General features: G+C 43.6%; 1 protein-coding gene across 2 annotated transcripts in view; it reads left to right on the top strand.

Annotated features, from left to right (window-relative positions):
- Nucleotides 1–14,295, top strand: part of ARMC2 (armadillo repeat containing 2) — a 142,318-nt gene that overhangs the window by 39,964 nt on the left and 88,059 nt on the right. For both annotated transcript variants that reach the window (XM_070417962.1, XM_070417961.1), the window contains exons 8-10: nucleotides 4,026–4,201; nucleotides 8,983–9,085; nucleotides 11,157–11,380. In XM_070417962.1, the coding sequence (XP_070274063.1) occupies nucleotides 4,026–4,201; nucleotides 8,983–9,085; nucleotides 11,157–11,380 (503 nt within the window). The remainder of the gene's footprint in view (nucleotides 1–4,025; nucleotides 4,202–8,982; nucleotides 9,086–11,156; nucleotides 11,381–14,295) is intronic.

Raw genomic sequence — 14,295 nt, 5'->3', positions numbered from 1 at the left:
TATTTTTTTTGTTTTAAATCAGAAATATCTGTGGTTATATATATGTCCCCGTTGCCCTGATGTTTTTAGTATGCTTTGACTATCATTTCCATGAACTCATTAAAAAACAAATGAAGTCATCTACCTGTTTACCCAGGACTATATGTAAACCTAATTTTTAATGAGGAAAATTGTACTTTAAGTGCAGCAAGAGAGTCTACTTGTAAAATCCCCCTTGGAATATATATTTATTTTCACCTCCTCTGCCCACAGGGATGCTGGTTTGAGCTCTTTAGGGTGGCAGTTAAGCAAGAAAGTGAAAGATTGAAACAGGTAGCAGGTCTCTGAAACTTGACTAAGTCTCATAGACTGGCATCCTGGGCAGCTGTGCCCCGGTTTTCTAGATCCAAATGCATATGTCCTACTCTCTTTGGTTAGAGCACACCTGTCAGGGTGCCTCTCAGAGCAGGAAGTGTCATGGGGTGTGTCCAGCCCGTGCACTCTGGAGTGGCCGGCAGCGAAGGCCCACGATCAACAGGCCTCTGCAGATGTGACCTATGGGGAGCTTGCTAGTCAAGGGAACAGCTCCCACCTTCTTCCTCTCTCCGCTGCTTGGGGAGTCCATTTCTGAGGTTGAAACAGGCTCCCGTGGAGCTACAGCCATGGCCTGGGGCTGAGCTCAGTGCCTGGCACAACAGCACACAGAAGGCCTTCACTAGCAATTGTGGGATGAGTGCCCCTGAGATGAGCAAAGCAGCATGGCAGCCACAGGAAGAGGCCCAGGGGAAGTGGGGAAGTGTGTCCTCCCCAGCAGCCATGCCGAACAGGGAAGCCGTGCAGACTCACTCCCTAACAGGCCACATGAGCTCGGCTCCCCGTAGGTTCTTGGCCGTGCTCAGGTTGACGTGGGAGGCCTACACATTGGGGGACTCACCTTACCTCAGTGCAGGTGCTCCTCACCTGCCAGGTGAGGGGTGAGTGAGATCAGGTCCTCACCCAGTCCACTGCTGTTCAAATCCCTGAGAATAAGAATGTTCTGATGTGGTCCCTCTAGAGTTCCTCATCTTCACCCTCTTGTGGGTAGGCCCGGTTAACTTCAGCCCTTACTTGAGGAGATGCGGGCCTAAGCTAGTGAGGGAGCACTTAGTCGGGTAGGAGTTTAACAAGCAAGCCTACGGGGAGGCACCCAGCGGGAGAGGGGCTGGCGGTGCAGGGGCCTCTCTTGGAGGAAGTCTTCAGCCTGAAGATCCCAGGAGGTTCTGAGGTCTCTGCCCCACGGGCCCCCGCAGGACCTAACAGGGCCTTGGGATTTGAAATGTGGACGAATCACCCTTCTCAGAAGGATTAGACGCTAAAGTAGGATGTGTCTTCCACAGACAACTTTAACAGCAAAAGGAGCAGAGCTGGGTTACTTGATCCTTTGAGATTCTTTTTCTTTTTCTTTTTTTTTTGGCATAATTTTAGGCTTATAGAAAAGTTGCAAGCACAGTACAAAGAAATCCTGTATGCTCTTCCCCCAGATTCCCCAGATATTAACATTTTTCCACATTTGCTTCATCATTCTCTCTCTCTCTTCCTCCCTCTTGCTCTTTTTCTCTGACACACCCCTTCCCGCCCGCCCCCCCCCCGCTACACACACACACACATACACACACACACACACACACACACACATATTGCTTTTCCTTTTTTAAACCCTTTGAGAACAAGTTGCTGACATGATGTCCCGTATCCCTAAGTACTCTGGTATATACTTTTAGAAACAAGGGCCTTCTGTGATATACCTGGAAATCACCATGCAGCACTACACAAACCTCATTCAGATTTTTGCCAGTTATCCTAATAATTTTCTTTATAGGAAAAGAAAATTGCGATCACAAGTTCCAATTATTTGTCACGTCTCCTTCATGATCTTGGCATGTTTGAGGAGTCCAGTCTAATTGTTTATGGACCGCCCCACAAATTGGGTTTGTCTGGTAGTTTCTCACAATTAGATCCAGGTTAGGCATTTGGGGCAGGTCTATGGGATGGGTGGTGCTATGTCCTCAGTGCATCCTATTTGGAGGCATGTGATGCTGACTTGGTCCATTGCTGGTGAGGTGAACTCTGACCACTTGAGGAAGTTGGTGTCTGCCGACTTTAACAGCAAAAGGGGCAGGGCTGGGTTACTTGATCCTTTGAGATTCTTTTTCTTTTTTTACTTTTTATTTTGACATAATTTTAGGTTTATAGAGAAGTTGCAAGCATAGTACAAAGAAATCCTGTATGCTCTTCCCCCAGGTCCCCCAGATACTACGTAAGCCTTTCAGGAAGTAAGTCTGCACGACTTATAGTTTTTCTACTGTAAAATCACTATTTCCCCTCTTGTAATTAATAAGTATCTTATGGGGGGAGGGGTACTTTGAGACGATGTTGTTTTATATCATTCATCAAACATTCACTCCCTAGCTTTAGCCCCTTGAAAATCTTGATAGCTCTTAGATTCAAGTTGTGTTTTGAGGCTCTGTGGCATGGATAACAAGCCAACTGTATCCAGTGTTCATTTGATCAATCGTTTTAAAACTTGGCCCTTGAGCCTTATTTTTTTAATTTTAAGCTGAAACAGATGCCCTTGAGTAGAACCCACCAGGCTGAAGGCGTGGTGGAGGGGGGCATTAGGAGAATGCCTTGAAGTCTGAACCCACTGGCCTCGGGTTTGAAGAGACTGCCAGTTACCGAAGAAGAAAACAACGAGACAAAAGTGTTTTTCACAATAGAGCTCAGGTCTTTCCCTGCATTTAAAGTTAGTCTAAGTCATTTCCCATCAATTCATTTATTGAAATGCATAACTGAGAGGCATTGAAGGTTACTTCGCTATTGAGGTTTTAAATTTTTTCTTAGATGTTATTGTTGAAAAGAGCTAAAAATGGCCTGAGTCATTTCCTTCTGCAGGCGCACACTTCCTCTATGTGGGCTTTTAAGAGCACATTATGGTATTTATTTAAGATTGGTTTCCTAGTTTTAAATTTTGTGATGGAATCTATCAGAGATAATATTTTTCAACGGAATACTGTGGACCTTGGATTCGTGTATTTCTCCTCACATTCCGTGTCTGCTTTTCTCCCTTACATGCCTGTTAGTGTGGCTGCCACTTTAAGAGATGGCTTTCCTCAGACTGCTAATTACAAAATGAAATGTTCTAGTCTCCCTGCTTCCTAACAAAAGTCTCTTTTCATATTCTCCCCTTTTCTAATAACCACCTCCAAATCATGGTGGGTGTGGGGACATTTTGAGATTTTGTTTCATTTGAGCCTCTGTTCTCACTAGTGAGCATTATTCTCACAAAAAAAAATATCGATCATTGTTTTTAACAACAGATATATTAGAAAATGAATATGTATTAGACTATGTCACAGGCTGTCGGTACAGTATTCTCACTGCACCATGCACGATTGATACAAACGTGTGAGACAGGATTCCTACTCTCTTAGCATGACGTCTGTTGGAGGGCACTGGACATATCACACATCATATACAGAGCTGTGGAAGTAATAGTACAAGATAGCATTTGTTGTATGTGGATTAGCGCACCTTTTCTGGATGAGCCAGAACGTCAACAGAGCCTTGAAGAGCCAGACTCAGTAGGAATAAGGAGAAGAACATTCTAGGCCAGTAGACTGCGCCCCTAAGGGTTAGCGATGGGGATGTAAATGGTCTGCTTCCATGAGCCCACACTGAGCCCTGGCTGAGGGGGAGGCCTTTAGAACGAAGGAGACCAACCGAAGTGGGTGCCATTCCACTCGTTAACATGCTCTCCTAAAGACTGTGTGTGCTCGGCAAGCTCACTGACTAGTTAGTAAACAAGTCGACATGGTAAGAGATGCAGCAATGAGATGAAAAGAAATCAGGTAGATGAAAGTGCTAAGAGAGGGGAAAGGCCTCGTTGAGGCATTTGAAGATGTCCGGGGAGATAATTACGGGGTTTTCACTTAGACTGTCTGTGCTGGACACACTTGAAAACTTGACCCTAATTAGTCAGCGCTGCCTGCCTCTCTTTGCCCTGACAGAGGAAGACACTGAACTGCTTTGTGCTGTTTGCACACAACTCCATCGCACTTTAGAGGAAGAAAACATGCTCGGAAAGAAATTCAGGAGGCGGAGTCATCTCCTGAAGACCCTGTATAAACTAGTTGATGTTGGCTCAGACCCGCTCAGCCTTAAACTGGCAAAACTTATTCTGGCCGTAAGTTCTTCTCCCCTCTGGTCTCGTAGACCGTAGCACATGAAAGTGTTGTTGAATGCTCTGCTGGTAAATACCACCAAATTGGTTAGCAATGCGGTGTGTTCATTTAGGATGTTGAAAGAAGTTCAGGTGATAAACCGATATCCCAGAATTTGACTAGAATGTACTAAGGAACTAAGGCTGAGGGCCCAGAAAATGTTCCAATGAACTCTAACATGTGGACTGTGGCTGGGTTAGGAAACGGGACAAGAGGCAAACACATTCAAGACGGTTGCTCTGATAACCTGACTGGAGCTCAGTATCGACGTGCAGGCGGTGGTTTCTGCCCTGCAGTTTCTGCTGGGCGCTCCGCTTGCCAGGGGATTTAATCAATAACTTAAGATGACTTGGGCCCGGGGCACAAGGGCCAGCTGCTGTGTGAGCCAGCGTGAAGCAGAGAAACAGCTGCATGCGGTCGTGGGAAGGTGGTCACAGATGGCTCCTGAGAGGTGTTGGAAGAAAGGGCCAGACACCACATAAAAGCGTAAAAGTTCTGTCTCAAACAAAATGATATCATTGTATGAGGGGACCACCTTGTTGTCATAGCCATAAACAGTTGGAACCAAAAGATAAGGCACAAGTATTATAGAATGTTCTGAGAGAGCCGCTAAAACAAACGAAGCTTTGTCTACCCAGTTTCATAAAAGTAAAAGCTATTAGGGTAACAGCCCATAACTTATACCATTTAAAATCTTAAAGCACACAGCGAGAGTAAGCGCTGGCATACTTACTGACAGTGAGGAAGCGTGTCCACCGTTTCTTATTGTGATGTCTTTCATGCAGCAAAATATTCAGACTGTCTGTCCAGTGTAGTTTTTTGGAGCAGCTACAGTTTTATTTAAGCTGTCATCCCAAACTGTTCACCCTCCCTGTAAAAACTGTGATATGATATATGACTCAGAAAGCAGCCCTTCTCGGAAGTAGTGATGTCAGTAGTATTTGAATCCCCTTTCATTGATGATAATTGATCAATCGCTTTAGTGAAACAAAAGGAGCATAAACCACAGGGAGGACTTCCGAAGTCAAAGCTGTTAGTGGAGGTGAAAGGACGTCAGCGTGCTTGTCCAGCTCCCTTTCGGGCCCTGGATTTGGGCCACTGTCTGGCCCAGGAGAGCTCCGGTGTGAGGCTGGAGGGCCCTGCCGGTGTAGCTGCCCGCTGCCCAGGGATGGCCTTTGGTTTCCCACCTAGATCCTAGACATTTGTCCAGGCCACGCCAACAAAATTAGTAAGTCAGAGAGCAAGAGAGAGACGGAAAATGCCATGAATTTGTTAATGCATTGCAGAGAAAGTGTTATTTTGGCTATTCAAGGTGCCATTCAAATTCATTGTACACGTGGCACAAGTTAACTATTTTAGAGCAAAAAGCTCAGTGACCTGCCCGGCAGTGAGCATGCTCGGAATGAAACGTGTGTTAGATGGCGCCCTCTCTGTGACCGGCTGCCTCGCAGAATCGGGCAGGGCTCGCTGGGCTACACTCCGGAGCGCAGAGACGGGTAGGCTGGCCCCTCTGATGAGCTCTGAGCCCACGAGGTCAGGAAGGACCTTCAAGGCCATCGGGTCCAACGTCCCCTCTGCCTCCGGACTCTCCTGTCATGTCCCAGGCAAGACGTTGTTTTGCTTAGGCCTCGGTGATGGGGTTCTACGTAAATTTTAAAAAGACCACATAAAAAGCTGTTGAAAAGAGTCGGCCTAAAACTAACAATATATAGGACTAAGAAGGTTCTAATAACTTCTTTCCGCCTACCTTTATTTTATCTATCAGTTTAATGCAACAATTGAGGCATTTTGAATTATTTATAGTTAAAAAAATTCAGTGAGCATAATGTTAGTTGTTCTGATTTCTTGCATTCTTTGGTGAAGTGGGGGTTTGTCAGACCATTTTAATTTTCGTCTTTGTGTTGAAAAATCTTACAAAAATATATCAGTCTATATTAAGAGCATAAACATTATACAGTGTGAATGTAATTATATTCAGCAGGAGGAAAAACCTAGCGCCCTATAAAAGGGGAAAAACGGAAAAGAAATGCCAGTATGTCAACAGTGATTATATACAGTGGTAGTATTATGAGTGATTTTTAGGCTTCTCTTTAAATAGAAACGACTACTATTTTTAACATAAGAAAAATACCCCATTAAAGGAACCAAGTCCGTGCCAGGGACTCTTGACACTGGAAATATGAGTGAATAACATAGCCCCTGGCCTCGGGGCTGGCACTGTAGCAGGAGAGACAGACGGTAAACACACCAAGTGCCGGAGGGGGCTGCTGGGTACTGTGGGAAGAAATAAGCTGGAGTTCAGGAAATGGGCAGCGCTGGGGCGGGGAGTGCTGTTGCGTGTAAGGTAGTGTATATTCCTTGCATGTAATTTAATGTTTTATTATCTTTTCATGTCTCAAAGTCATAATTTTGCAGTTATCAAAAGAGAAGGTGTAGGAATAGGCTTTGACTATAAATTGACCTTATGGCAGACTTGGAACTTGTGAGTTATTTGTTGTTTTCTCTAATGAAAACTCTGACACTGTTTTTTGTTTGTTTGTTTCACTTTGCCACTTTTCACTGAAATTATATGACTTGGCTGGTAGGGTGAGGTTAGTTGTATTCAAGAAGCTTTATTACATATACAACACATGCTACCTACCACCATAAAAAGAATAATACATCATGATTTTGACCTCAGAATCTCACAATATAGTAGAACATTGTTGACAGATTAAAATGTATTCCCAAATATTAAGGACATTATATTTTCTTTTTAAAAATATTTTAATGTTTTTATTCATTTTAGAGAGAGGGGAAGGGAGAAGGAGAGAGAGAGAAACATCAATCGGCTGCCTCCTGCACACACCACACACACACCATGCCCCTCCGCCCCCGACCCCGGGGATCAAACCTCAACCTGGGCATGTGCCCTGACCAGGAAATCTTACAGGCAACCTCTGGGTGCACAGACCAATGCTCAACCAACACTGGCCGGGCTAGATTTTTGTTACAAGATCTGTCGATAGTTTCTGAGGCTTACTCAACAGGGCTTCTCAGACTGGAATGTGCACATGACCCTCTGGGGAGCTTGTTAAAATGCAGATTCTGATGCAGTCCTGCCGGGTGGGCCTGGGATTCTGCCTTTCTAATACACGACCAGGCGATGCCAAGCTGAGTTGACATAACCTGTCTGAGGAGCAAGCAGACTCCTCAGTTGCAAAATGGGAATGACAGCAGCTGATATGCAGCGTGGCTCTGAGATCGCAGGTAAAGGGCCCAGAGCAGGGAGCGGGAAGAAGGGTAACGCTCCCTTCCTCCTCCCCTCCAGATGGGGCTGACCGATTCATCACAGTGTCTCCTATAGCAAACGCCGCAGGGCCAGGCACACACTAGGAGCTCAATAATATTTATGGGCCAGACACAGAACAAATCTAAAAATATGTATGACAAATTCCATTATCTTTTTAAAAACTAACTGAAAACTCTTTAAAAAATGATAATTAAAGATAATTCAAAATATATTTTTTAAGAATAAAATAATGACCCATATGCCATCCTTTTCACACAGATACATTTATTTGTTCAGATGACCCCATTCCTACAAACATATTTTACAGTCTTGCAATGGGGGTACATCATATTTCCATCTTATAATAGCGTATAGATGTCTTTCTTTTTAAACATAGTGTTCACAGTTATACTTTTTATGGCTGCTTAATATGACTAGTATTGATGTTCCACAATTTATTAAATTTTCCCCTAATATTGGGATTTTTTTTAATATTGGACATTTAGGATTTTTCTTTTTAATTTCTACTATTTTAGATAAACACATGGCAAATTTAGTTAGTCCTCCTATACTGTGTTCTTAAAAAATGTTTACTTCCTTATTGCCCCTATGTTACTTGAATACTTTTGTGTGATTTGGAAGGTAATTTTAAACTTTGAACTTTATGTGTCATTATCTCAAAGCATTCCAGAAATAGCTCTTAAAAATAAATACATATATTATCTAATGAGAGAATGACTTTTTAATTTTATTTTACACAAATGATAAAGAGAATCATACTTCCCCTTCTTTTCTTTCACCTCCACTGTGCTTTCTAAGGTAGTTTAATCTGAAATCTGTGTCCATCTTCCTTTACTTTTGTGTTTTAAAGCAATTAGTCAACTTAGTTAAATTTATCAACATCATGGCCCCCTTTTCCCTCATATATTCTTTAAAGAGTAACTAGTAATCTCACATATAAGCATGAGACCTTATGAAGTAAAAATAAATGCTTATTATTAAAATACGCTTACTCTAAATATCGTTCATATTAGATGGTTGGCAAATATGTGGCCAGAACTTTTAAAAGTTGATTTCTTTAGAACTTTACTTTGTTTTCAAAATACTTTTGCTGAACCCTAGCCGGTTTGACTCAGTGGATAGAGCGTGAGCCTGCAGACCAAAGGGTCCAGGGTTTGATTCTGGTCAAGGGCACGTTACCTCAGTTTCAGGCTCCTCCCTGGCCTGGGGCCCTGGTCAGGGCACTTGCAGGAGGCAACCAATCGATGTGTTTCTCGCACATCGATATCTCTCTCTGTCTTTCCCTCTCTCTTCCACTCTTGCTAAAATCAATGCAAAAATCCTAGGGTGAGAATTAAAAAAAAACACACAAACAAACAACTCTTGCTCAACCTTCAAAATTAGATTTGTGTTAAAAAACGTATGACGTCTTTATTTCCATCCATAATAGAAATGTGTTCTCTTTCTCTGCAGCTTAAAGTGAGTAGAAAGAATCTTCTCAATGTCTGCAAACTTATATTTAAAATTAGCAGGAGCGAGAAGAATGATTCTCTGATTCAAAGTGACAGCATTCTGGGTGAGTATTACTCAGTGCTACCATTGACCAAATGTTGCACTTGAGAGCAAAGTTACAATTAGCGATAGCTAGAGTATTTTATTCTCTAGTATTATCAGAAGTTATGTGATACCTATTTTTACTCTGTTCTTTCCTATGTTTTCCACATTCCATTTAATATATCCTTTGGAGCTTAGAAGGATTGCCTACTATTTTTTTAATGCGTGTGTACCATTATGTGACTTTGCAAAATGTTCACTATTTAAAAATTCATTTCCTGGTCTTGGATTTATTATTTTAAAAAACCACCACATTTCATATAGTATTGACATAATTAACATTTCAGCCTTTTGATGTAGTAGGAATGACTAAAACTTGGAAGACATCTGTAACTATTATAGAAATTTGACACCAAAGTGTCTCAAATGTGTTTCAAATATATAGATAGAGAATTTTACTCTATCTAGTTAATACGGTCTAATTCTTGACGTGCCCTTAAATAATTAAGATGCTTTAATAGCTACCTAAATAGAAGTCTTTTTTTTAAAATATATTTTATTGATTTTTTACAGAGAGGAAGGGAGAGAGAGATAGAGAGTTAGAAACATCGATGAGAGAGAAACATCAACCAGCTGCCTCCTGCACATCTCCTACTGGGGGTGTGCCCACAACCCAGGCACATGCCCTTGACCAGAATCGAACCCGGGACCCTTCAGTCCGCAGGCCGACGCTCCATCCACTGAGCCAAACAGGTTTCGGCTAAGTAGAAGTCTTTTATGAAATAGTATTGCTGATCTAAAAGAAAGCAGCATGGAAAATACTTTGAGTCCTCTTTTTGCAATATAGGATAAATGGTCTTCATCTATTTTTTATCCCAGCAAACAGGGACAAGCCCAGTACTGGAAGAAATGTCAGTGAATCAGCTCATTGAGAATTGTAGACTAAAAACAAAGAAAGATTCTGACAAATGATCACATTAATATTAATAAAACGTGAGATAGGCATGATTAGCCTTATCAGGCTTACTTAGATCACTCCTAAAACCTAGTATTGTATGTTTTTGGATGGATGTTCTTAAGTTGTCTTGGGAAAGGGTGGGTGTTATATTTGAAGCATTCCTTTCTATGGTGATTGAGATTTTTTTTAAAAGATCCTATCTTGATTGATTTCCCATTCATACAACAACTGGTATATTTTAAATGGTTTGTTGAAATGTAACTCTTAAATTGCTTTAATAATAAGTTAATAGCTCAAAATGTTTGCAACCAAAAACAAGGCTAATTAGTAAGTGTTAGTAAGAGGCAAGGAATGGCATTCAGAGAACACTGTCTTATTTATATAATAGTGGCCCAGTGCACGGATTTATGCACACTGAAAGGAAATTAATTAAAAGGTGGTAGGTGGGGCAGGACTGGGCGAGATGGCCAGACATGCCCTGGAGCCAACCTCCTGCGGTCCCTCCCTGGCCGGCGCACCTGGGGCAGCGCCATGGCTTGAAGGGCATCTGCAGAGTGAGTGGGGTCCCTTCAGCAGATGGGGTCCCTCAGCCTGGCCTGCAGGGATCTGGCCAAAACCAGCTCTATGACATTCCCCAAGGGGTCCCAGAGTGCAAGAGGACACTCTGCAAAGTTGTTGTTGCTCTGCAGCTCCTTCATTGAGCATCTGTCCCCTGGTGGTCAGTGCACATCATACCTACTGGCCAGTCGGATGGTCGGTTGGTTAGACAGTCGCTTAGCCATATATATATATATATATGTGTGTGTGTGTGTGTGTATATATATGTATATATATATATGTATATATATATATGTATATATATGTATGTGTATATATATACATATATATATATGTATATATACATATATATATATATATGTATATATATTCCCTTCCTTCTGTTTTTACTATTATGAAGATTTAGCTAAAGGTAGACTTTCCTCTTTATACATATCAATAACCCATTACAAACATTCAACTGTAGGTTCTGACTAACATTCTACAAATTGTCTTTGAAGTTCACAAACAAACACTTTACTGTGTCTCTCTCCAGCTGTTATAATCATACATTTGTAATAATCCATCTTTTTGACAGAATCATTATTGGAGGTCCTGAGAAGTGAAGACCTGCAAACTAACACTGAAGCTCTTTTATACTGTATGGGGACTATCAAATTCATTTCTGGAAATCCAGGATTTCGTAATGAAATGATCAGCAAAGGTGCTGTGGAAATACTGATGAATTTGATAGAGCAAATAAATGAGAATGCCAATAAATGTGGTACCTGTTTGCCCAATTCAGGCCACTTGTTAGTCCAAGTAAGTATTTTACTTGAAAAGGTAAGATGTGTTAAATTAGTTTTCATGTTACCTAGTAACATTACATGCCAGGTGAATGTGTTAACAGGTGGACTGTTGCCTACAGCTAGGCAGGAGTGCCTGGCCTTGAGGATCAAGGGCAGCAGTCACTGCCCCACCTCCTCCCTGTGTGTGCCCATTTCCCCTGGAAAAGCTATTCCAAGGCTTTTCATGGAGCAGCTGTCCACACAGCTTGCAGACAAATTTTCCACTACCCTGCAGAGAAAGAAGGCCTGGAACCATGAAAAAGTAGTGCCTCTCTGCAAAACAATTGCATGTTATAATCAGAATTATAATTATACTAGATGCCCGGTACACAAAAATTTGTGCATTTGTTGGGGGGGGTGGGGGGGGGCGCGGTACCTCAGCCTGACCTCTGCCCTCTCGCAGTCTGGGACCCCTCGGGGGATGTCCACCTGCTGGCTTAGGCCCGCTCCCCGGGGGATCGGGCCTAAGCTGGCAGTCAGACATCCCTCTGGCAGCCCAGGAGCCCTCGGGGGATGTCCATGTGCCAGCGGGGAGCAGGCCTAAGCTGCAGTGGACATCCTTAGTGCTGCTGAGGAGGCGGGAGAGGCTCCCGCCACCACTGCTGTGCTGGCAACCGTCAGCCTGGCTTGTGGCTGAACAGAGCTCCCCCTGTGGGAGCGCACTGACCACCAGGGGGCAGTTCCTGCATTGAGCGTCTGCCCCCTGGTAGTCAGTGTGTGTCATAGTGACCAGTCATTCCCAGTCGTTCTGCTGTTAGGGTCAATTATTACCCTTTTATTATATAGAATAGAGGCCTGGTGCATGGGTGGGGGCCAGCTGGTTTGCCCTGAAGGGTGTTCCGGATCAGGTTGGGGGTCCCGCTGGGGTGCCTGGCCAGCCTGGGTGAGGGGCTGATGGCTGTTTGCAGGCTGGTCAAGCCCCCCAGCAGGCACCCTCACCCCATGGGGGTGTGGCCAGCCTGGGTGAAGGGCTAAGGGCCGTTTTCAGGCTGCCCACAGCCCCTTCAGGGTGGTGGGGGCGGGGGGGGGGGGGTCCCGCTGGGGTGCCTGGCCAGCCTGGGTGAGGGGCTGAGGGCCGTTTTCAGGCTGGCCATGCCCCCCGGCGACCCAAGGTCCCAACCTCTCCTTTTTTTCTTTTTTCTGGGATTTATTTATCTTCTATAATTGAAACTTTGTAGCCTTGAGCAGAGCCGGGCCGGCCATGGCAGGAGGGAAGCTTGGCTTCCTCCATCACCGGGGGCAACCCAAGCCTCCTGCTGCTCCAGCTCTGTGGCTGTCTCCATCTTGTGTTAATTTGCATACTTGCTTCTGATGGGCTGGTTGGCGTGGCTTGTGGGCATGGCTTGAGCATAGCGGAGGGATGGTTAATTTGCATGTTTCTCTTTTATTATATAGGACTAGTGCACAAATTATATAGGCCAGTGCACAAATTTGTGCACCTTAAAAGGAACTGTGGGCTGCGAGGCTGCGGTGGGCACAGAGGTGGGTCTCAGCCCATCCTCTGTACTGCCGGTCCCCTCTCTGCTAGCAGCCCCACTCCCACCGCTGCCACTTGCACCTGCTGATGGTGTGGAGCGATTGGGGCCGGTGCCAGCAGCAGGTGCGAGCAGTGGCTCTGGTGCTGGCTGCAGGTGCAAGAGGTGACTGCCAGCCCTGATTGCCCCTCAGGAGCAGGGGAGGTGGAGAAGCCTTGAGGGGCAATTGGGGCCAGCAGCCACCGCTTGCACCTGCTAATGGCACCAAGTGATTGGGGCTAACGCCAGGCACTGGCAGCGGGTGCAAGCGGCAGCTCCGGCACCAGCAGCAGGTGTGAGCAGGGCCAGTACTAGCAGGAGGTGTGAGTGCCAGGCAGGACTGCAGCACACAGGAGCAAAGAATTTTCAGGAACCACCAGAGGCTCGCCCTGATGACAGTGACCGGTGCTCTGCCTTGGTCTGGTGCCCCCGCTCACCTGCTCTACAATCCCACTTCAGCCGACGCCTGCCATGTTCCACGTGTGCCCCCTGGTGGTCAGCGCACATCATAGTGACCAGTTGTTTGGTTGTTTGGTTGTTCCACCATTTGGTCTATTTGCATATTAGGGTTTTATATATATATAGATGGAGATTATTCATGATGACGGGTAGTAAATGTCATGACTATTATATCTACGATAAAAACACCCAGAAAGTTAATGATATTGAGTGGACAGTCTTTGAGGGGGTGTGTAGATGACATGTAGGCCTGAGACTATAGGAATGAAGGTAACAAAACTAAATACATTTAATATGACCAGGGCAGGAAGGAAAAATGAATTATGTGTTAGAGTTTTATTACTTCTTTTGTGGCAGATTAAATTTCATAGTTAAATTATTTTCATTGGAGCTACTTCAGCTCCTATATTCTTTTTTAGATGAGATTTTACTCTTTAATAGCATTTGTATGTCAGATAATAGCATCTTCGATGTAATAATTCATGAGATTTGAAATGTGCTTGTCAATTAAAGAGGATTGATTAAGCACTCAGAGCACTTGAAGCCTTTGAGAAAGTGTGTTAAAAATTAGATTTAGGCCATGGTATAAAGATGCTCAAAGTGTTTATGATGATTATTAATTTTGGACTTGTGGTCTGTCTCCATTTTGAAAAAGATTGTGAAAACCTCTTTTAGTCATGAATCATTCAAAATTCTACTTAAGAATCATGATTTTCATGCTGCCAGTGTCATTGACTTATTCAAACTTTCCCTCAATAAATGGTTATTTTGGATATATATATATACTTTTTTTGTATTTTAACTATATATATGTTATCTCAGGGATAAAGCTGCTTTATTTTTACACTCTTATACCTTTTTGTATTTTAACTATAAGAGTGTAAAAATAAAGCAGCTTTATCCCTGAGATAACATA

The sequence above is a fragment of the Myotis yumanensis genome, unplaced genomic scaffold (genome assembly GCF_028538775.1).
Source record: "Myotis yumanensis isolate MYYU_CA2020_CCGP unplaced genomic scaffold, mMyoYum1.0.hap1 SCAF_6, whole genome shotgun sequence".
Taxonomy (NCBI): domain Eukaryota; kingdom Metazoa; phylum Chordata; class Mammalia; order Chiroptera; family Vespertilionidae; genus Myotis; species Myotis yumanensis.
Note: the sequence above shows the minus strand (reverse complement) of the source record. Positions and strands in the feature narration are given on the sequence as shown.